This window comes from Lissotriton helveticus, chromosome 1_2, assembly GCF_964261635.1.
Source record: "Lissotriton helveticus chromosome 1_2, aLisHel1.1, whole genome shotgun sequence".
NCBI lineage: Eukaryota > Metazoa > Chordata > Amphibia > Caudata > Salamandridae > Lissotriton > Lissotriton helveticus.
Window position 1 is genome coordinate 313,309,042 of NC_136058.1, and position 24,735 is coordinate 313,333,776.

The window sequence follows — 24,735 nt, forward strand, 5'->3', positions numbered from 1 at the left end:
CCTGGAAACTGCTATGGGGACCTTTAGAGAACTCCCGCTTTTTATCTCCCCCCTCCTTCTTCAGAGGGGCGCCCTGTCCAGCCTTTTGGGAATCCCCTCCAGTCCCCTTTGAGGACACCCGGGTACTTGCCCAGATGTCCGCCTCCTCGGCAAGCTTCCGGGGGTTGGTCAGCTTGCTGTCCACCAGGTGCTGGCGCAGCTCGGGAAAACATTTCTCGAGTAGAGGCTCTTTAAGAAAAAGATCAGCCAACCCCTCATAATCTTCACCTCACTGCCCTGTACCCAGCCCTCCAATGCCTTCCTCGCATAACCCAGGAAATCCACCCAGTTCTGGGTGCTTAACTTGTGGCTCCCCCTGAACTTTTGGCGATACTTTTCCGGGGTTAGCCCAAACTTTCTAATCAATGCTAACTTCATGGTGGGGTAGTTGGTCTGCTCCTTCGGTTCTAAGGCTAACAAGGTGTCCCGACCAGTAGGAGGCATGTACTTGTACAAACCACCCCCCCAGTGTTTCTCCTGGATCCCATGGGCTCTTAAGGAGACCTCATAGGCAGCCAGCCACTTGGCTATGTCATCCCCCTGACTATAGCTGGCAACTATTTCCTTAGGCAGGTAGGGTCTGGACTCCCTGGTTGGTTCTCTGGTTTCGCTGCCACCATTTGGAGAGTTGGCGAGTCCTAACTGTAGAGCCTTGAGTTCTAGCTCTTTTAGTCTAAGCTCATGAGTCATCCTCTGTTCCTCCCTCCCCTGTTCTAACCTGGCTAACTCCCACTTCAGCTTCCTTTTTTCCCTCCTGTCTGTGAGCTCCGCTTCGGTCAAGCTTCCCCCGGAGACACTACTGCCCCTCCTAGAGGAGGTCATTGGTCCTGGGAGTAGGTTTCCCACCTCAGGGTGGAATAATCCCTCTACCTCTATGACCGTGTCACGGTCTGTCCTCTCATCCTCCTCCTTCCCTTCTCTGCGCGCTTCCACCCAAGCCCTCAAACTGGTCTGGAGTTCCCCCTTCTTGGCACCACGCTTAAAGAACACTCCCATTTGTTGACAGAAGTCTTTTAGCTGGGCCACAGAATAAGTGTCCAGTTCTTCCAGTGCAAATTCCATTTTGCTAAAGGCAATTCAAGGTCAAGCACACAAAAAGAATAGAGTTACAAGGGCAACCTGAAGCTACCTCCACCCCACCACCAGGAATAAATTTGGAAAAAGCAAAAGTAAAAAATTAGGAAGTCCGCCAGGAGAAAACTCCTGGTGTAGGTCAGTGGATTACACTTAGTTACTGCAGAGTAGTCGCAACCACAGTTCTTATCCCACCGCTAGACACCAATATGTTGGACCTAGGATAGCCTGGTTACATAGGGTAGCCTGGCCTAGGGTAAGACAGTCACTAAATAGAGGCACAGGTGTAAAGGTTGCACACCACCCAGCGGTAACTCAATGCAATTCCACTCAAAAACGACACTACACCAATCTTTTTGTGGAAAAATATGGACTGGTTTATAAAAATAGAATTGTTTCACTTTTTCTTTTCACACCATTATTTCTCCTTATACTCCTCTTATTTTACGTGGATGAAATCACATTACAAAGACATATTTTTACTTCCTCCGTCAACTTTCATATGAGCTCCGCACTTCTTTACCCACCGGTATATTAACCGTACTACACAATAAATAATGAATGAGCAGTAGATTAAGGAAATTCACCTATACAATTCCCCAAGAAACCATAGGCATTTTAAATAGGCAGTTGTACAGTGTTAACAGATGTTTCCTCAGTTGATCCCTTCAGTTATGTAACCTCTTAGCACTTCAACTTTTTTTACAGAGAGTTTCTCTGACACGCAACACAGATTGAAATTCTTGTCATAGGCAACCTACATCCAGGCGTCAGTTTCTCAGATAGGCTGAAGAACCTCACCCTAGCTCTGCCTCGTTATAGTCATGCATCAGAATTCCACTGGGCTTCAGGAACGATCTCCTGCCCCTTTCTATCGGTGTTTCCAATCAGGGGTTAGACGAATTGAGGGAAGACCTTAGGCACCCAACAGTTCCCACTTCCCTCCTTATTTGGGACGCTATTAGAGTCTGTCTCAGCGCACGGCTCCAGTCCCAAGAATCGGCACTCTTCAGGAGCCTCCTCCGGTCCCCAACAGCTCTTACCTCGGGGGCCTGATTAGAGTCTGCACACGCCAGCCCTGGGGGAAGGTCGCGCTAGATCTGTCTCCAGCGCTTGGCTCCGATCCCACCTCCGGCCGCCTCGGACGTTTCTCTCACAGGTGGCGCTTCTGCGCAGGCGCGGGAGAGTAGCGGCCTTGAAACGGAGGCTGCTCCACTCAACTGGCACTGGGAGTGGCTCACCTCTGGGCCTGCTCGGTCCTAAGCCCCTCCTGACAGGAAAGCGGTCACCGCCGGGAGTATGCGCGGAGGCGCGCCGCCTCAGGCTCGATCAGCCCTATGCTTTGCTCAACCTCACTTAGCAGCAGCGCCAGTGATTTCCCGTCTGGCCCGTCCTCAATGGATTCAGGACAATTGGACCACCCACCGGAGCCCTGACTCTCCTCACTCCGGGCTTCACAGGTGGGGGGGGGGGGGGGGGGGGGAACTCCTGCTGCACTTCCTGTCGCAGGGGAGGGGTTCCGATTTTACGAAGGCAGCAGATGGCACCACAGTCACAGAGGAGGGGGGAATTAAAGGAAAAGTCTCTCGCTTTCGGGCCCCAGTTCTCTATCTTCTGTAAAGGTCAATTTAGCTCTTCATACTGGACAAAGGGAAGAAGGGGGGGCTTCTCACTTCTTGCCCTCCTCAGCTGGGGTCTCCTAAGCTTCACCGCTAGCTGGCGGTCAGTCCCTACACCCAATTTGAGGTGTCTCTCTCTGTCCAGGGTCAGCAGGACGGGACTAACTGGGTCAGGTCTATAGGAATGGGGGTGGTGATCCCTGAAAGGGGGCAACCCTTGAAAAGTAGTCCACCCTATGAAGGCCCTACCCCTTCCAGACCCATAGCCTATACTCCAGCTGCTCCTCTCTGACAAGACAAAATGGTCGCCCTACAGCTGTCCTATTTATACCCTTAGCTCCTAAGGTCCAGAACCAGCCAGAAGGTTCTGGAAGCTGCCTATTCTATCCTATGGGCCCAGTTCCAGAGTTAGCAGTTGTGGCAGTTAATAGCCACCATTTTACACGACCCAACCTTTCTAGTCAGACAAGGCACCTGGGCCTCAGGAAAAGAAACATGAGGGCTAAAGAGTATCTATCCCCCAGGCCAGTACCATAAAAATCTAGTGGACACGAAAAAAGATAAAAAAGGTATGAGGGGCAAAAAGGGGACAAAATAAATAATTAATAGGCGGGGCTACGCAAAAGGCCAGACAGGGCTAACAATTGGTAATTAAAATGTATTAATTGATTAATTTATAATTATGTGACTTAGATTAATTTATTTTCACTAGAGTGGGGATATTAAAATGTACCCCTATGCTATCCAACCCTTTCCTTACTGTTGCACTCTCTGGAGTGGGAATAGTAATTATTACACCTACGCTATCCAACGCTTTCCCTACTGTTGCACTCTCTGGAGTGGGAATAGTAATTTTTACCCCTACGCTATCCAACGCTTTCCCTACTGTTGCACTCGCTGGAGTTGGAATAGTAATTTTTACCCCTACGCTATCCAACGCTTTCCCTACTGTTGCACTCTTTGGAGTGGGAATAGTAATTTTTACCCCTACGCTATCCAACGCTTTCCCTACTGTTGCACTCTCTGGAGTGGGAATAGTAATTTTTACCCCTACGCTATCCAACGCTTTCCCTACTGTTGCACGTACTGGAGTGGGAATAGTAATTTTTACCCCTACGCTATCCAACGTCTTCCCTACTGTTGCACTCTCTGGAGTGGGAATAGTAATTTTTATCCCTACGCTATCCAACGCTTTCCCTACTGTTGCACTCTCTGGAGTGGGAATAGTAATTTTTACCCCTACGCTATCCAACGCTTTCCCTACTGTTGCACTCGCTGGAGTTGGAATAGTTATTTTTACCCCTACGCCATCCAACGCTTTCTCTACTGTTGCACTCTCTGGAGTGGGAATAGTAATTTTTACCCCTACGCTATCCAACGCTTTCTTTACTGTTGCACATGCTGGAGTGGGAATAGTAATTTTTACCCCTACGCTATCCAACGCTTTCCCTACTGTTGCACTCGCTGGAGTTGGAATAGTAATTTTTACCCCTACGCTATCCAACGTCTTCCCTACTGTTGCACTCTCTGGAGTGGGAATAGTAATGTTTACCCCTCCGCTATCCAACGCTTTCCCTACTGTTGCACTCTCTGGAGTGGGAATAGTAATTTTTACCCCTACGCTATCCACCGCTTTCCCTACTGTTGCACTCGCTGGAGTTGGAATAGTTATTTTTACCCCTACGCCATCCAATGCTTTCCCTACTGTTGCACTCTCTGGAGTGGGAATAGTAATTTTTACCCCTACGCTATCCAACGCTTTCCCTACTGTTGCACTCGCTGGAGTGGGAATAGTAATTTTTACCCCTACACTATCCAACGCTTTCTCTACTGTTGCACTCGCTGGAGTTGGAATAGTAATTTTTACCCCTACGCTATCCAACGCTTTCCCTACTGTTGCACTCTTTGGAGTGGGAATAGTAATTTTTACCCCTACGCTATCCAACGCTTTCCCTACTGTTGCACTCGCTGGAGTGGGAATAGTAATTTTTACCCCTGCGCTATCCAACGCTTTCCCTACTGTTGCACTCGCTGGAGTTGGAATAGTAATTTTCACCCCTACGCTATCCAACGCTTTCCCTACTGTCGCACTCTTTGGAGTGGGAATAGTAATTTTTACCCCAACGCTATCCAACGCTTTCCCTACTGTTGCACTCATTGGAGTTGGAATAGTCATTTTAAACCTCTCGCTATCCTATGGAAAAAATATTGTATATGTTTAGTTAATAATATGTATGTATATATATATATATATATATATATATATATATATATGTTTTAATTTTTTTTAAGGTTACAATAATTATTTATTAATTTTACGTTTATTTAAGTATTTTAAGTATGTTTAAATTAGTTATATTTATTATTATAGTACTTTAAAATTACTTTTAAGATATTTTAAAAATTCGATATTTTGACTGTCTATATTTTTTCCTATCGATATTTTGGAGTCGATATTTTTGTACTTACCTGTTTGTAGATAGGAAGTCGATATTCAGGCATTCTATATTTTTACCTCGATATTTTGACTGTCGATATTTTGACTGTCGATATTCTGTCAGTGATCCATTGGGGAAGGGGGCAGCCTTCACCAAAATGTTGTTGTCCATCCAAAGGGGGAGGCTAATCTCTTTAGGATTTTGTCGAAGAGCTTATTCTCTTCTCAATTTACTTGTACCTCCAAGTATTTGAAGGTATTGAGTTGCCAACTGAAGGGTGTATCCAAGTTGGGGGGCACTGCCACTCCCCCTGTCCAGAACAGAAAAATAATCAGAACATATCCCAATTTATATTGAGACCAGACACACCCCCAAAACACGCCAGCTCCTGTATAATATCATGGTGATCTTGTATGGGATCCATGAGCAATAGCACTGTTGTCCAAGTATAAGGATATCATGTTGGTGTAGAGTGACACCTACACACCACAGAGGTATGCTCTCCCCTTCCAACAATTGGCCAGCTCCGAGCTGGCCAACCCGGGCTTCTGGCTCTAGAGGTGAGGCGGGCAGCAATGTGAGCAGTGGCAGCGAAATGAAGACCGCTGCCAAGGTTTCTACCGCCAGCACAAAAAGCACAGGTGATATGGGACACCCCTGCCATGTGACCCTTCCAATCCTCCATTTGTAAAGAAGATATGGCGTGTTCAAACTCTGTTGATAGAGTAATCGAATTCAACGTTAGTTATGATAACTCTGCCGACTCCCTGTCACAGCACCTCAAACACCTAGTTCCACAACATGGCGCTGAAAGCCTTCTTAACGTCCAAAGAGGCCACTGACCTGTACCGCATAGCCCTTGGTGCAAAGTCCATGCCATGGAGAAGACATTCGAGGTTGGCGTGAGTGTTTCATCCAAGGATAAACCCATTGTCACTGCACCGCAACCCAGGCCACCGCAGCCACCGGGTCCTAACACCCGGCAGAAATCTTTACTTCGCTGTTACTGCTTGCATCTCTGCCCACCTCACCTCTACAGCCAGAAGCCCCGGTTGCCTCAGCTCAGAGCTGACAATTAGGTCCTCTTCTCTACGGGATCCTAGGCCTCAGTTCTGTTTGAATTAGGCACCATTTTGACTCTATGGTGAGCGGTGTATCCAACAGTCTGGTTTTCTTAGCTCGTAGTATTATGTCCAGCAGATTCCCCAGGGTAAGTACAGGCACTATACACATTCTGGCTTGTCAGGAGGTACGTGTCTGTACAGCAGGAAGAACAATGGTATTGGCAGCCACGCAAAATGTTTTACTGCATTCCTAGTTAGGCCACACCCCAATATTCTTATTTGTGGAAAACACTGAGGCACCGTCTCCTGCGGGAGGTGATAGAGGTGGCTGTGTGGACAAGGGACAAAAGAGAATAGGATGAGAGGGGAAGAGGCGGATTGGATTCAGGTGCTCAGTTCGAACATGCCTGAACCAGACAAATCTGCCCCGGCACCCAATTAGAGTAGTGCAGAGTGGCCCGACCAGTTAAAGGCTATTTTGTCTTTGCCTTTCCACCTCACCTGAAAAAAAGCTGGAAGAGAGTGCAAACTAGATAATATATCTAATATTAGTATCTAAGTTAAGCACGCTCCAGATCCAACGAAGGATTGACAACAATAGCGTAGCCTGCTCAGCATCTCAACAGATTATCTCACCACTGCTATAGAATGGAGAAGCCAGTGCAAACTCACCCAACGTTGCAGACAACATGGAATGGCACAGTAAAACAAAGAAGACGGGACTCATGCCTAACCTCACCAGAAAAAGTGCTGAAGCTTGCCCGTGTACCAACCAGAGCCAGTACAAATGCAAAATGCTTTCAAGCCCTAAAAAATGCTATGGATTGCTCTACTGATCTTTAAAACAGGACCTCCTGCACTAAAACAATTTCATGCCCTTAAAAATGACTGTGTATCCCTCCCTTCATTTTGAATAACGTCCATTCACAACGATCTTATGGAACGACTGGAGGAACACTGCGTCTCCACTTTTGCGATCAAGCTCCGGCAGGACCACGCCAAAACCATGCTTGCAACACCTGAAGATTATAGGAGTGTGACCAGCGTATTTAAGGAACAGAAACTAGAATGACATATTTTCTCCTAGACTACAGTAAAAGCCCGTAACTTTAATAAGTGGACCACGAGTAAATGCATCCCATGGACATATCACTTTCGATTTATCAGAAATTGGACTTGCTGTAAAGAACATAACCCAGATTGCCTCGACTACTGGTAAGACGTTTCCCATATTCATTGTAACCTGTTCAAACTAAGATGAAAAACCTGCTGATCTTTCAATAGTCACAAGACTCTGCATTTGCATCATCACCACAGAATCACCTATGGGAAGACGGGTCCAGTCATGTGCTATACCTGTCAACATTTGGGATATACCTCTGCATTCTGCCATCAGAAACCAAGGTGTATACGCTGTGGAGGAGACATACCTCCAATCAATTCACCAGGAATAGAGAAATGGAACCAGCAATATGTGCAAACTGCACAGGAAATCACCCTGCAAGCTATTGTGGCTGTTCCTATCTGCAGAAAACAAGGAAGGACGAACCACAGAAGCAACTACATCAACCGCAAAAGATATCTCACCACTCACCGGCAACAGATCAGGACCAACGGAACACATACACCCACAAGACCAGAAAATCATACAGGATCCCAAGTCTCACCTCAACAAAGAACTGTAGCGATGCGCACGTGGATGGAAGGTCTTACACAGATGTTACAAGGCCCAAGCAAGGCAATCCACCAACCACCCCAGTTTCGTCTAGCTAAATAAGCAGTGCCATCAACTGGCAGGAACTCATCATGAAGTTCACAAAGGTAGTTGCAGCTATAAACAACCACCCTGTGGTGACAACAGTGGTGAACTTCATCTCCAGACTTTTCCACTGTGAAGAAATCGACCGCCATGGCAACCAAGACTAAGAAAAACTGTCTTCTCGATGTGGAATGCCAACAGCATTCAAAAGAAAACTAACAAACTCTTGCAACTGATGAAATCTAAGGATGTGAATGCAGAGTTTATCTCTGAGACCCATCTCCAAGGGAGCCAGAAGCTCAACATAGCGAATTATAGAGTACACCACACAGACCGCTCGACAGGAGCCAAGGGCAGAGGAACAGCCTTGATCATCAGCACAAAAGTGAAGTATCACAATATTGCACTACCACCAGTGGGGAATATTGAAGCTACTGGTATAGAGATCTAAACATCTGCAGGCCCGCTTTGTTTTATTGCCACCTACAAACCCCCAAGCTAGCTATGACCAAGAGATATAGCTGCTTTATTGGACTCTAGCATCCCAACATTAATTGGAGGCTACATTAATGCCAAGCACAATGCTGTAACTGCTGGACTGCAAACAGCAAAGGGCATGCTCTTCTCCCCACTCAAGAAAGAAGGGCTTTGTTGTTGCTGGCCGAACTTATCCAACACACAATCCAGGTGCTGCACGGTTGAAACCGGATGTTCTTGATATCTTTGTCATGAAGAACCTTTGCCAGTCTATGGAGTTGGAGACTTTAACAGCACGGACGTCCGACCTGGTATTCATCACGGTTGGAGATGTTATCAAAACCCAACAACAGGGCACCAGGTTCAACTTCAAGAAGGCAGACTGGAGCTTCTACAAGAGAAACCTGGATGAAACACTAGCTGTATCGAAGACATTGACCAACCCGTTACCCGCTTCATAGCTGCAGTTTATACTCCTATGGACTTAAAGAATACAGACCTTGCTCTTTACGCCAATGATGTCGCAGTGATCTTCCAATCTATCAGTGAAAAGGAAGCGGCTAATAACCTTGAAACATCACTTAGCAGAATCTCTGGATGGTACACTGACTGGCAGATAACCCTCAGCAGAAGCAAAACCACAGCAACATTATTCAACAGAAAGCAGATCAAGAAGCATCCACAGATCTGCCTCAATGAATAGGAGATGAAGTGGGGAAACAACAGCTCCTACCTTAGCGTGACACTTGACTCCAAACTCAGCTGGAGAACCACATTGAGAAGATTTGCGGGAAAGCATCAACCAAACTGGCTGCATTGTACCTGCTTTTGAGGACTAAGTCTATGCCTATGCAGATCAAGGTGCGTACAATCAATGCAATTATTTGACCAACAATGATATAAGCTTCACTGATGTGGAGCAGTTGCCAGCTGAAGTATCAGAAGCCACTGCAGACACTTCAGAACAAGGCCTCACGCATAGCAGCAGGTGCTCTTTGCTTCACAAGAACAGCAGACCTCCACAGAGATCTAGGTGTTGAGATGTTCGACGACCATCTCCACAAACTCAACGAGAAATTCTACAAAGGATTAGATCAAGAGGAAAACCGACTGATCAAGAAACTTGCTGACATTTCTGCAAACTCTTTTGACTGCTATCCACGGCCCATCACAGCGCCGACCATGTGAACCAACTTCACCTGTGATAAAGTGTCACAGAACAATAAGAAAACAAAACAGAGACTTAAAATGAATATGGAATCATGAGGCTACAGCCTTGGTATCCAAAACACCAGAGTCAGAAGAAACCTGACAGCCAGAGAAGACAAAGAGGCGGGGAAGAGAAGGAGGCTACAGCACCAGCGGTAGAAGCGGAGGGGGGTGAGCCTGTCGAAAGTGGGGATAGTCTAAGTCAAAGATGGGCTAGAGAGGGACAGATTAAAAAAATCAGCCGGAATCATTGAGGGGGATAGGGATACCAAAGGGGGCCTGAGGCTGCAGGACATGGTAAGAGGAAACATTTTGGGATGCAGCTAGGAGATAGATGCCTGGGATGAAAACAGCACAGAGTGATGGGAGATGTAAGTGGAGGACATCATTTTCACAATAGGGTACTTCGAGTGGGCAGTCAGATAAGGATTGATGGCTCAGAGGTGCAAGAGGGAACCAGAAAGACAGATTATCACTGCAAGTATGGAGCAGCAGTGAATGTGTCAAGAAGAGAAGAACGGGGTTTGAGAGTCATCAAATGTGGCCCATGGAGAGTCAAGAAATTGGGAAAGTTGTCCCATTTCCACATGAGTGGCAAGAAGATGGATTGGGGAATCCATTGGGTACAAGGAAAATAAGTACATTGGTGATTAGACAAATCGAAACTCAGTGGATCTATGAATAGAAAGGACCGGGTTCACAGTTAACATAGGTGAGGCTGGTGGAACAGATGGGAAGTCTGACAGCTGCCTAAGCCAGGGCTTAGAGCAGAAATGTGATCATGAGAATTGACTGCATTTTGAGAACGACTGTCAGAGAAGGAGTGCAAGAGGTCAGAGGTGAGCATATAGGTGCAGAGATGAGTGACAGTTTCATGGCCCTGAAAAGAGTTGGGAAATGAAGATCTCATTGAGATCCAGTAATAGAAACACGATCCTCCCATTATTGTAAACTATCATTGAAGGACAGCAAAGGAGATATTTCTAGTTTGTGGTCATGTGGAATACCAGCCCATATTTTCTGAAATGTGAGACTACTAAAAGAGGGGCAATGTAATGGTCTCATAGGGTAAATTTTGTTACCAGAGTCTGAATCCGAAAAAGCTTTGAGCCACTACCGTACACTGCCTAGCATATAATGCAGCAAACAAACAAAAGGTGATAGGAGGAATGCTTGCAATAGGTCTAACCACATGCAATTGCTTTGGGTAGCATTCCAAACCATTGTTCTTTGGCTCACCATGCCACCTTCGTTTGGACCTACCCATATGCAAATTAGTATTGACCCATTGCAGTCAGAACAGTCCAGTCTGAAATCCCAGGCTCTTTTATTGAGAAACCTTCTGGAAGTAGTTTTCCCTCAGTACAGTCCCACGGATTGCTTTCGGCTTTTCCTGATCTTATTGTGAGCCTGCTCTCACATTTGCTAAATGTAGTCAAATATGCTGCCCGACCCTGCTCTCCTTCATATCCTTCTTCAGAGGTTTGACAGTATTACCCCTACCCTGGTGGACCTTTTGAACCTCTCTCTCACTACTGGACAAGGGCTCCTTTCCCCCCGCAATGGAAGAATGTGGTGGTCAAACCCCTTTTAAAGAAGCCAGGTCTGGATCCTGCCTGCCTGCCTGAGTAATTACTGGCCTATTTCCTTGCTGCCAGGTCTCTCAAATCTCCAGGAGAATCATGCTAATAAACATGTTTCCGCCTTTCTTGAGCCCAACGGTATTCTACAAATGGGGTTCAAACCACATCACAGCACTGAAACAGCTTTTCTGGCTGTGGTTGAGGAACGCAGATTGTTGTTGGACAAAGGAGGGTCGGTAGCCATTATCCTGGATTTGAGCGTGGACTTCGACGCGGTTGATCATGCAACACTTATGCATCTATGGATTGTGTTGTCGGCCGTGCCCTGAATTAGCTTTCTTCCTTCGTAAAGGAAAGAACCTTTCAAGAGCTCAACCACTCCTGGTATTCTCAGACTCTTCCCCTGTCCTATGGGTGCCACATGGCCCTCTCTTAGCCCCACTCTTAATCTTTATCTGTGTCACCTAGCTGAGATTGTTAATTCTTTTGGGCGGTCATTGGTTTCTTACTCCGATGACTTCCATCTCCCCGATCCCAGCTCCAGCCACCTCAGGTTGAGCCCTTAGCGTCAAGAGGTGGCCAGATGGATGGCTAGTTGTAAACTGAAGCTTAACGAAGACAAAACTGAGGTTATGATTCTGGGCAACAACCTTAACAATCAAGCATTTGCAATGCAATAGGTCTCCAATTTATGCAAGACCTATTGCATTGCAAATGGTTGGCAACTTGGCATCACGGACAACGGGAGGGCGGGGGGGAGACGGCACGGACATCGGTAGGGATTCACAGGCATTAGTAGGGTGTATTGTACCAATTATTTGTTTATTTTTCTTTGCACAGTTCTTTATGATATTTGCAGTAGGGTAATTACCATCTGGTCCTGAAGAAAACATGGTTAGTGATACCTGTATGGCTGAAACATGTAGACCTACTTCTCTAAAGCTCTAGATAGTTATTTTTTCAAACTATCAGTACTTGCTTTTAATCTTGACACTAAGATAGCGTCTATTAAAGTTATTTGTGTCTTGGTAGTCAATTTTAACTTTTTTGCACTTTTCTTTTCACTTCTTTGCACTGCAAATCTTCAGCACCACTGATCAAAATATAACTGTGGTTGGATCAATAACTGGCAACGATTGAAGTGTAGCTGTCCCCCTGGACAGCTGTGGGCTAAACCAGTCATACAATGCACAACCATTCCCAGATGACGATGCTCCGTCACTGTGGTGGCCTGATGGGATTTATTTTGCCTCAGTGAATGTGGGTTTGCATTGACATCACGTGTTTCTGTCCTTCTTTGTCTTAACGTTCACAGACCGGTAGTTCCTTTTTTGTTGTTTCAGCTTGCTATCCCCTACATCCCTGGAAGGTCACTTAGATCATCCTCAACACACTGATTGCAGGCCGCCAAATTTAGCAGATCTCGTTGGGGTGGGCATTCATTTTCTAATCCGGCCCCCTGACTTTGGAACATTATTCCCCTTGAGTTACGCCTGCCTTCCAATGAGCGCTCATTCTCTAAGGCCCTGAAAATGTGGCTTTACAGTAATTAGTCCTCTCTGAGACCCAAAGAGTATGTTGATTGCTTCAGTGCCAGGCCTTCGGGCAACTACACAATATAAAAACTAAATAAAATTGGAGCTCGCTGTCAGGTGTAGCATGGTTCCATTGGAAAAGCTATGGCTGGGCGTACCTTGTCACAAAGAGCATCCCCTTGAATGCTGAAGGCTAAAGAGGTGGTCTTTGGAAATACTGAGAATTAGACCATAGAGATGGTAGAGAAAGGGAGAACATGGCTGTATTACTTACCAGTAATCTTCATTACACAGAGTCATTCTCCAAGGAGACCAGTATGAATGGGGTCTCCCTCAAACAGGCCTCCAGTCAGAATAAGAGGCAGACCCCCATAAACAAGTGATCATTCTTGCCAACAAAGGAAATCTGAAACATAGAAGGTTCCTTGTAATATTATAATCATGTCTGACAATCAAAATACACCATAAGCCACACATCAGCTTGCAATGTGAACACAAGAACAATTGGAGTCAATAAGAAGCTGAACCAAGCACAGAGGCCAAATAGTGAACACAATACTGATAGTGAAGAATGAATGTGAGGAGCCTGGCCCACAAGACAGCATTTCCAATAACCAGAGGAGCACACACTTGCATCCACCCATGCTGTGGGCTTTGCCCTTGTCAACTTCCTCTGAATTAGTCCCGGAAGATCAACATTCACGAGATCACAGGCCGTTGACATAGGTAGCCTTACCCATCTGCAATTAAGTGGAAATGGTTGATTTCCCATTCTTAAAGCATGCTCTAAAGTTACAAATCAAAGCCAGAGAACCTAAAGGGCCCTGAGAAGAAATTGGCAGGAAACAGGAGGTCATGCACTAGAACAGGATTAGAATCAGTGGAGTCTCTAAAACAGGAGAAGGACAAACCGGACCCCCTCCAAGCTGTCATACCCTCTATCTTGAGCAATACAGAGGAAAGAAGATTATTTTTTCCGGAGTCAAATAAGCTTAGGCAGGAATTCCTGATATGGACCCAAAACAAGAGCTAAACAATAAGATTGAGACAAAATTCTCTATAGAAGGGAAACACCATCATCAGTCTGCCCTGGAATTCCTGAGCTCTAGGATACAATGATCACTCAGAAGACAAGTGCACCTCCGTCAGTCCTCTGGAATAGGTTCCGCCCTGGCAGGTCACATATGCCACTGTAACCATGTTGTCTGACCAGGTGTGATCCCCTTCTTTCTGAGAACAAGTGCAAAGTACGTAACCACCCTCCAGGTCACCGAAGCCTCTTGCTGGAAGAAAGAGCTGCTTCCAGCGGAGACCACAGATCCTGACTACATTTGTCTATGATTTAACACCACATCTACAAGCTGGGATCTTTCCTAAACACCAACAGGTTTGGCTGAGGAACGTCCAGCAAGCACTCAAAAGGGGAGGGTTGGAATACTTGCAAAGAATCTAAACCACCGGCAATTGCTCTGTGTAGCATCCCAACCTTTTTTTGCCCTATGTGACGCTCGAGGCCTGCCTTCTACAAATCAGCAATGACCCTCCTCCTCATGGGAGAAGGCCATCTTGAGCTGCCAGAGAAGGGCCATCCTGAAAGGAACACAAGCAACCCTAGACTTGTTTCAGCACTGCTAGACCTCATCAGTGAGGTATATTTTGGATCCTGTGACACCACGAGCAAGGGACCCAAGTCTGAACATACCATAGGACACCTGCCATTAAATCAAACACACAAAAGGTGCTGAGTAGAATGCTTGAATTAATTTCAACCACTATCAATTTAAGAATGCTGTGATACATCAGGCAAAAACACAATAGTTTAAACCACAGGCAATTGCTCTGGAAAAAAAAGTATTCCACACCATCATTTTCATCCACTGTGCGACTCTAGACAGATGCCCGGCATATGCAAATTATTTCTGACTGTGCTGCTCATGGGAAATGTCCACAGTCAACTTCCAGGCATGACCACCTCCAGAATGGAAAAAAGCAACCAGAGACTGGGTTCAAACTAGTTAGGCCGGGTTAGGTAGGTATAGCTTGAATCCTCTGCCACAGCGAGCAAGGAACACACTCATGGGCATATCCATGGCCACTTAGGGTGTTAAATCAAACACACAAAAGTAGGACTGTTTCAATGAGGAGCAGGGTTAATAATGGTTTGCATTAGGAGAGTCTGTTTCTAAAGAGGAACATTGGGCAACAAAAGATGGTTTAAAATGCTACCCAGAGCGATTGTCAGTGGCTTAGACTACTTGCAAGCATTCTTCCCATCACCTTATGGGTGCTTGAGGAAATGTCCTAGGTGGCCACATGTATGCCCAGATTGGGCTTTTTGGTCACTGTGCCATCAGAACCAAAGCTACACCTCTCTGATGAGGAATAACAAGGCTAAAACCAGCCTGGGATTGCTTGTGAAGGGGACAGTGTTTGGCAGTTCGAGATGGGCTGTTCCTTTAAAAAGCATGGTCAGTAGTGGTTTTGATTAGGCAGTTTTCGGTCTAGAGTGGCACAATGGTTCAAAAACAAGCAATTAGAAGTGTTTGCAAGTTTTCATTTATCCCCTTTTGTATGTTCAGAGGGCTTTGGGACCAAGACCAGGATGCAGAATACTCCTGTGACCAGTATTGAAATCGCAACATGCTTTGGAGGACATTTAATTCAAGCTGGCTGAAGAGCACTTCCATTTAGTACATTCTAGTGTCTCTATGTTTAAAGAAGCCCTGTGGTGATGAGTACATCCTACCCTGTGCCCAAGTGCCCATAATAAGAATCGCTAGTCTCTGTGAAGGCCTAGAAATGGCTTCTGTATTGGAATCTTGGCATAGTCATGATCGATTCCTAGAATATATGCTCCTAATTGACACAGCAGGACACAGGCCCCTCTCCTTTGAAGAGAGCGGCTATCATAGGGAGTGCATTGCAAGGGAGCCTTTCAATAGGTGCTGCATGGGTGATCCCACGCATCCACCCATGGATTTTGGCCCATTCCCAGATTGCCACAAATAGTAGACCTGGGAATGTGTCAAAATGCTGCACCTCCCCATGTGAGGCGTGACGCGGCGAAATATGTCACTTCATTTATAGAAGCCTTCCTGAGAATGTCGCAGGAATTGTTAGTTTCTTTGCTACTGTCAGGGACCTGAGTTAGACGGTTCAGAGATAAGGGTGGTAAAGCAAAGAAACAAAGAATTCCTGCAACATTCTCAGGAAGGCTCCTATAAATGTAGTGACTGCAATCCTTTGCGGAGGGCCGTTACACAACAATGCGCTAAACAACTCCTAGCAGCACAGGCCCAGGTCAAAGGATCAGATGACTCTTGGAACATTTGTGATTTAGGCTACAGAAGGCGAACCCCACATTGCAAGACAGTGACTGGCACAAAGTGCACATTTTACACTACTATAACGGACAAAGGGGACATGTTTGTCTCAGGAGCCTGCCACCAACTCTTCAGAACGCTGGCTTCCCTTATTACCACTACTTCCTAGTCTTAATTCCACCCAATGCCCTTTCTTCTACCACCTTCCACTTCATCACTCTTGCCTATTGCTTTTCATTCCTGCTTCCTCCATGTGTTCATTTTTTCCAGTTGTCTCTTCCTTCTGTCTCTCTTTATTGCCTTTACCTCTCTCACTCCAGGTTAAAGACTGACGATAAAAAAAAAAAAATAGGTTCAAGTCCCAAAAAAGGAGTACTGGTGCCCACATGCAACCACTAGCAGGAATTAAGACCTCGGTACCTGACAGGGTAATAAGGGTGCGAGATATCTAACATGCCAAGCATAAGTCGTGCATTTTTTGTATTTTTCACGTGTCACATGAATGCTGCATGTGTGTCATGCCTGAGACAAGTGCGTGTCTTTTGGATGATGGGCCGCTACAGGGTTGAATTAAGACCCAATCATCTTCTGCCTAGTTGAATTTTAGCAATTGTCGTCATTGTACACTATCCTCAATAAGGAACTTGTGCAGCTATACAGAAGCAAGGGCACTGCTGCAGGGAGCGCCAAATGCAGCGGTACACGGTCCTCAATGGACTTGTGGAGCTATACAGAAGCGAGAGGGCACTGCTGCAGGGAGCGCAAAATGCAGCGGTACACGGTCCTCAATGTACTTGTGGAGCTATACAGAAGCAAGGGGCACTGCTGCAGGGAGCGCCAAATGCAGCGGTACACGGTCCTCAATGTACTTGTGGAGCTATACAGAAGCAAGGGGCACTGCTGCAGGGAGCGCCAAATGCAGCGGTACACGGTCCTCAATGTACTTGTGGAGCTATACAGAAGCGAGAGGGCACTGCTGCAGGGAGCGCAAAATGCAGCGGTACACGGTCCTCAATGTACTTGTGGAGCTATACAGAAGCAAGGGGCACTGCTGCAGGGAGCGCCAAATGCAGCGGTACACGGTCCTCAATGTACTTGTGGAGCTATACAGAAGCAAGGGGCACTGCTGCAGGGAGCGCCAAATGCAGCGGTACACGGTCCTCAATGTACTTGTGGAGCTATACAGAAGCAAGGGGCACTGCTGCAGGGAGCGCCAAATGCAGCGGTACACGGTCCTCAATGTACTTGTGGAGCTATACAGAAGCAAGGGGCACTGCTGCAGGGAGCGCCAAATGCAGCGGTACACGGTCCTCAATGTACTTGTGGAGCTATACAGAAGCGAGAGGGCACTGCTGCAGGGAGCGCAAAATGCAGCGGTACACGGTCCTCAATGTACTTGTGGAGCTATACAGAAGCAAGGGGCACTGCTGCAGGGAGCGCCAAATGCAGCGGTACACGGTCCTCAATGTACTTGTGGAGCTATACAGAAGCAAGGGCACTGCTGCAGGGAGCGCCAAATGCAGCGGTACACGGTCCTTAATGTACTTGTGGAGCTATACAGAAGCGAGAGGGCACTGCTGCAGGGAGCGCAAAATGCAGCGGTACACGGTCCTCAATGTACTTGTGGAGCTATACAGAAGCAAGGGCACTGCTGCAGGGAGCGCCAAATGCAGCGGTACACGGTCCTTAATGTACTTGTGGAGCTATACAGAAGCGAGAGGGCACTGCTGCAGGGAGCGCAAAATGCAGCGGTACACGGTCCTCAATGTACTTGTGGAGCTATACAGAAGCAAGGGGCACTGCTGCAGGGAGCGCCAAATGCAGCGGTACACGGTCCTCAATGTACTTGTGGAGCTATACAGAAGCAAGGGGCACTGCTGCAGGGAGCGCCAAATGCAGCGGTACACGGTCCTCAATGTACTTGTGGAGCTATACAGAAGCGAGAGGGTACTGCTGCAGGGAGCGCAAAATGCAGCGGTACACGGTCCTCAATGTACTTGTGGAGCTATACAGAAGCAAGGGGCACTGCTGCAGGGAGCGCCAAATGCAGCGGTACACGGTCCTCAATGTACTTGTGGAGCTATACAGAAGCGAGAGGGCACTGCTGCAGGGAGCGCAAAATGCAGCGGTACACGGTCCTCAATGTACTTGTGGAGCTATACAGAAGCAAGGGGCACTGCTGCAGGGAGCGCCAAATGCAGCGGTACACGGTCCTCAATGTACTTGTGGAGCTATACAGAAGCAAGGGGCACTGCTGCAGGGAGCGCCAAATGCAGCGGTACACGGTCCTTAATGTACTTGTGGAGCTATACAGAAGCGAGGGGCACTGCTGCAGGGAGCGCAAAATGCAGCGGTACACGGTCCTTAATGTACTTGTGGAGCTATACAGAAGCGAGAGGGCACTGCTGCAGGGAGCGCCAAATGCAGCGGTACACGGTCCTCAATGTACTTGTGGAGCTATACAGAAGCGAGAGGGCACTGCTGCAGGGAGCGCAAAATGCAGCGGTACACGGTCCTCAATGTACTTGTGGAGCTATACAGAAGCGAGAGGGCACTGCTGCAGGGAGCGCAAAATGCAGCGGTACACGGTCCTTAATGTACTTGTGGAGCTATACAGAAGCGAGAGGGCACTGCTGCAGGGAGCGCCAAATGCAGCGGTACACGGTCCTTAATGTACTTGTGGAGCTATACAGAAGCGAGAGGGCACTGCTGCAGGGAGCGCCAAATGCAGCGGTACACGGTCCTCAATGTACTTGTGGAGCTATACAGAAGCGAGAGGGCACTGCTGCAGGGAGCGCCAAATGCAGCGGTACACGGTCCTCAATGTACTTGTGGAGCTATACAGAAGCGAGAGGGCACTGCTGCAGGGAGCGCAAAATGCAGCGGTACACGGTCCTCAATGTACTTGTGGAGCTATACAGAAGCGAGAGGGCACTGCTGCAGGGAGCGCAAAATGCAGCGGTACACGGTCCTCAATGTACTTGTGGAGCTATACAGAAGCGAGAGGGCACTGCTGCAGGGAGCGCAAAATGCAGCGGTACACGGTCCTCAATGTACTTGTGGAGCTATACAGAAGCGAGAGGGCACTGCTGCAGGGAGCGCAAAATGCAGCGGTACACGGTCCTCAATGTACTTGTGGAGCTATACAGAAGCAAGGGGCACTGCTGCAGGGAGCGCAAAATGCAGCGGTACACGGTCCTTAATGTACTTGTGGAGCTATACAGAAGCGAGAGGGCACTGCTGCAGGGAGCGCCAAATGCAGCGGTACACGGTCCTCAATGTACTTGTGGAGCTATACAGAAGCGAGAGGGCACTGCTGGGGGACGCTCCCAATGCAGTGGCACAATATATTCACAAGGCACTCGTGGCTCTAAACAGAAACGAGATGGCACTGCTGCTGGTAGCGCCCCATGCAGGGATTCAATATATTCAGAAGGGACTGTCGTCAACGAGAGGATGGAAAGGAAGAGGTGTGGCGCCGCGGCCAGGGCGACTGACGCTGGAATCTGGGGACCACGGTTCGATCCCCGGCTCCGGCGGCAGGTCAGCCCAGCACCATGTGACTCTGGGCAATAGCTCGCTTAATCTTACCGACGGCCCCCAGCGCCTAGAGACCCTTACGGGTGATTGTGCGCTTTACAAATGTGGACTTTACTGTACTTTAACCGCTGTCCTAGTTATTTGATACTAGCATGGCACTGTTCGCTAGAGCCTCGCACTGCAGGGAAAGGTTGCCCCTGGGCCCTGCGCAAAACTGAAATTGCTTGAATTACCTAAGCAGTTGGCATATGTGACATTGCCAAAGTCTTAGCGATCTGAAAGGGCACTGCTAAAAGGAGTTAACGCTGCTGGTGCACTGCCAGGGAAGCAGCTGACACCCCGGGGGAGGGTGATTAGAGAGGGGTTGTTGAGCCATAATACACGGCTGCCATACACTCGACACTATCACAATACTTCACAGTGAGTCACTGGCAGGGAGAGCGGAGAAGTGAGGAGAAGAGAAGGTGCTGCGATGTGCGAACCCAGTATGAGTATTAAACAATGGAAATGATACTTGCAAAGTGGGCACCTCTCGACCTCCAAGTCGCTGCTTAGACGTTATAGCTGTAACCAGGGTCGGGCTGTGTCAGAAAATAGGCCTAGAGCAAAAGTTGCCCTCATTAGTTAATCAGAGAGCGGAAAAAGTGGCCCACGTTGGCAAATTGTGGCAGTTTTAACTTTTAAAGAAATCGATGTTTTGCAATGTGTGGGAGGCAGCATTAATTTGGGCTGGCTCCAGACAATGCTAGTTTAAATAGCAGGGAAATCTAGAGTAAAAATATGCGAAGCAGTCAATAAAACTGGCCCACAAGCAGACCAAAATAAATGGCCCTTACAATGTGTTAGACCAGCACGGCGTTGGGTTGCATGAAAACGGTACTTTAAATGAAAATTTGCGTTTCTCATATGGCAACTGCTCTCCCATTCATTCGCATCCCCAGAGGAACACATCCAGGTTTCCGCTAATTACAAATCTGCTGCAGACGGTCACTCCAAGATGGCCGCCATATTCATCATGGCTAATAATGATCAAAGTACAGCAACACTACACTAAACTAGACAAGATGACTGGCAACACCGAACACCTTTCAAAAGTAACATCATTCACTCTTAGAAGCGCTCACAGCAGCCAACTATTTTACTAACTTTAATTCGGCAGGCAAGCGTTTCAAAAGTGTTTAGGACTGAAACTCCAACGTTCACAAGGCCAATGGATGACAAGTCACCTAAAATCTGATATCTTCGTAGCAAAACGATAAATAATCAAAAAAATACAAACATCCAAAGCCCCCTTTCGAATGTTATTTGCATACCTAATGTGAATTATATAGTTTTTGCGAGAAAATAAGTATTTTATAAAACAAACATTTTTAATAAATACCATCACAGTATAATACACAAACAAGGCTGGTGGAATCTACAAAATGCAATCGGTTGCATATAAATCCCCACAGTAACAGTACATCGAAAGACAGTATAAAGAGCACAGTAGGTGAAGTATCATCAAGCACGCCCCCTTTCTCCTTGGGTAGGTTCATTGTAGTAAGAACACGATCTGGGGGTGTTTTGCGGATGCAGTAACTAAACCACTCAAGAGACGTAGATATGGATGTTAAATATGTAAAGTGTCGTGTCTCTCTCTACAAGAAGGAAGTCTGCGTCCTATCTTGGATTCGTCTGAAAGCATGCATGTGCTACATATAACCTCGGTATACAAAGAGAAAGCATGAATGCATGCGGACTGCACATGTGATCTATGAGCCACACTGCGGTTCCAATCAGTGGTACCAGCCAAATAAATGTAGCAATACACATTTGGGAAGAGCACCTTAAAGTGGATGGGTAAAATTATAATAAATCGCGATTTCCATTAGAAATTGTGACTTTTACAGAGATTCACAACATAGGAGCACATTCGATTTGTTTTCTTGAGAAAGGGTTTACTATATAAATTGTAAAGTCAACGAGCCAGAATCCACAAGAGTAGACTTCTACAGCTTAACTTCAAATATACCCTTTATTTAAAGGCCCACAACAGGGGAGCACTGCTTGGAGCATGGGAGTCTGTTCTTTAGGGATCCACAGCGACGCTGGGCTCTCAGAATAAAGGAGCAGCACATGGTCCGTGTGTTGACAACCCATGGGGGTGCACCTCCACCGCAGGGGGCTCAGTTTTATAGGAGTCAGTGGCAGCTCCCCACCTGCCCAAGCACCTTGCACGTGCACCTGCACCCCACGCAGGCCGAGGCCTGTCAAGAGGGCAGGGGGAGCCTCATCAACATGGGCGGCCTCATTTGGAGCTGGTGTACTTGGTGACGGCCTTGGTGCCCTCGGAGACGGCGTGCTTGGCCAGCTCCCCCGGGAGCAGCAGGCGCACGGCCGTCTGGATCTCCCGGGAGGTGATGGTGGAGCGCTTGTTGTAGTGCGCCAGGCGGGAGGCTTCGCCGGCGATGCGCTCGAAGATGTCGTTGACGAACGAGTTCAAGATGCCCATGGCCTTGGACGAGATGCCGGTGTCCGGGTGCACCTGCTTCAGCACCTTGTACACGTAGATGGAGTAGCTCTCCTTGCGGCTCTTCCGGCGCTTCTTGCCGTCCTTCTTCTGGGTCTTGGTCACCGCCTTCTTGGAGCCCTTCTTGGGCGCCGGGGTGGCTTTGGCCGGCTCGGGCATTCTGACAGATTCTACTTCCGGTGCGATTAACAGAGTGAATAAACGCGCGTCATCGCACAAGCCCTACATGTAACCTCGGTATGCAAAGAAAAAGCATCAAATATACAGCTGTTTATTGGTGGATACACTATATGACAGCTGATTGGTGCTTGTTCGATCCTAGTCGTGATTGGACGGTTTCGCGCCCGAGCCAATCAGAATGCCGAGGCACGTTGAATAAAACAAGCTGGCGCGCGCGCCCGCCCACACCCACCCGTGTTGTGACCGTTCGAGCTGACAGTTGGTCGCTCAGTGTCTGAACAAAAAACAAAATGTCGGGCCGCGGGAAGCAGGGCGGGAAGGCGCGCGCCAAGGCAAAGTCGCGGTCCTCCCGCGCCGGGCTGCAGTTCCCCGTGGGCCGCGTGCACCGGCTGCTGAGGAAGGGCAACTACGCTGAGAGGGTGGGCGCCGGGGCCCCCGTCTACCTGGCCGCCGTGCTCGAGTACCTGACGGCCGAGATCCTGGAGCTGGCCGGCAACGCGGCCCGCGACAACAAGAAGACCCGCATCATCCCCCGGCACCTGCAGTTGGCCATCCGCAACGACGAGGAGCTCAATAAGCTGCTGGGCAAGGTCACCATCGCCCAGGGCGGCGTGCTGCCCAACATCCAGGCCGTGCTGCTGCCCAAGAAGACCGAGAGCCACAAGTCCACCAAGGGCAAGTGAGGCCTGGCGGCAGCACCGGGAGGCCCCACCCACACCGACCAAAACAAACCCCACAACGGCTCTTTGTTGTCAGCAGCCCGCCCCCTTCGCCATCAAGAGCCGTCATGACTGGGGCCCGGCGGCAGGGGGCGCTGCACTGCCCCCCAGCGGCCTCACCGGGGACTGACAGGCGGGGACACGTGGGCTGGACTGTTTGTATCCACTTCCGAGACTGACTGACGGGACCCGCCTCTCTCCCTTCATGACTTCCGGCCGCAGGGGGCGTGACCCTTCATCCATACATGCATCGTCCAGATCTGTCCACGTGTGGGCATGTGTTCGTCCTGCAGGCCTTCCATCATCCGTAGGACCTGTCCATGCATCCCCCAGACCTGTCCACGCGTGTATGTGTTCCTTTTGCAGGACTTGCATCACCAATAGACCTGTACATGCATCGTCCAGATGTGGGCGTTTGTTCCTTCTGCAGACCGTGTACCATCAATAGGACCTGTGCATGCATCCTCCAGATCTGTCCACACGTGGGCGTGTACGTGTCCCTTCTGCAGACCGTGTATCAACAATAGGGCTGGTATATCCATACCCCAGAGCTGTCCACACGTGGCCTTGTATGCGTTCCTTCTGCAGACGATGTCTCACCAAGAGGACCGTTACATGCATCTTACAGGTCTGCTACATACGTTTCATTAACCAGACCCATACATGCATCATTCAGATCTGTCCACACGTGGGAACGTGTTTTGCAGATCATGTGACATCAATGTTTTATGTGCAGGCCCCCCAGCACGCCCGCCAGTGTTGAAAGGCTGCGTCCACTTTAAGACTGACTGTTCCCTCTCACGCTGCAGTGAGTTTTTGACCTTTGTATTAAATCTATCTTATTATTTAATAGACTGAGTTATGTTTACTTTCCAGAAGCGCTCGTTTTATATGTTTTGTAATTACCCAACGCAGCACTAATGTAATATTTCTGTTAAAGTATGTTTGTAATTATTTTCTCGCTCGGATATTCTTGCATTTGTAAGGCGTTTAACTGGAGCTCACCATGGCTTGGTAGCACTGAACGCATTTTCACAAACGAGGTGACTTCTTTTTTTTCCTGGTGTATATTTTTTGTACTCGACTAGTAAATAAAGTTGACTATGGAAAGTAAACGCAGAAGGTGCAGCGCGGCGTTGTTTGTGGTAGAAACATTAAGATAACAGTAAGCTTTATTTCTTCGTCCTGTGTGTTGGAACGTGTCAACTCTGTCCTCTTGGCAGTACTGAGTCTTGAACAGGGACACGAATACCCGAGTCACGTGCTGGAACCGCTGTCTTTTCAGGTACATTCTGCACAGTGGTGAGTGGTGGGGACAGAGTCCATGCTGACAAGCGTTAAAATCACAAGAAGCGAGTCTCCTGAGCTGACGCAACAGCCACATTTCTCCTGCTTGGGTGACCTATACTAATCTGTTTTTGTTTTCTTGGTGCTTTCCGGTGTGAGATTTGACCTGCACATGAAAACATTTCCTGGTTTGACGTGAAAAACTGAACAAAATAAAGTGTCCGATAAAAGGTCAAAGGAAAGCGTACATTTAATGTAGTTTAAATTCTTTCCAGAGGCCTGGATGGGCAAAGCGTTGTTAAAATATCCATTGCTTTACGTTCTCGAACAACTGATGGCCCATTTCACCAGTTTTGTAGCTTGCAGTGCCAAGCAGA

At 47.9% G+C, this 24,735-nt stretch overlaps 2 protein-coding genes across 2 annotated transcripts; one reads left to right on the top strand and one right to left on the bottom strand.

The window, feature by feature from the left end:
* Positions 1-21,009: 21,009 nt before the first annotated feature.
* Positions 21,010-22,380, bottom strand: LOC144802434 (histone H2B type 2-E). The gene has a single exon (XM_078671811.1). The coding sequence runs from the start codon at positions 22,329-22,331 to the stop codon at positions 21,951-21,953; it is 381 nt and encodes a 126-aa protein (XP_078527937.1). The 5' UTR covers positions 22,332-22,380; the 3' UTR covers positions 21,010-21,950.
* A 187-nt stretch (positions 22,381-22,567) lies between these two features.
* Positions 22,568-24,190, top strand: LOC144802418 (histone H2A type 1). The gene has a single exon (XM_078671810.1). The coding sequence runs from the start codon at positions 22,643-22,645 to the stop codon at positions 23,033-23,035; it is 393 nt and encodes a 130-aa protein (XP_078527936.1). The 5' UTR covers positions 22,568-22,642; the 3' UTR covers positions 23,036-24,190.
* Positions 24,191-24,735: the final 545 nt, after the last annotated feature.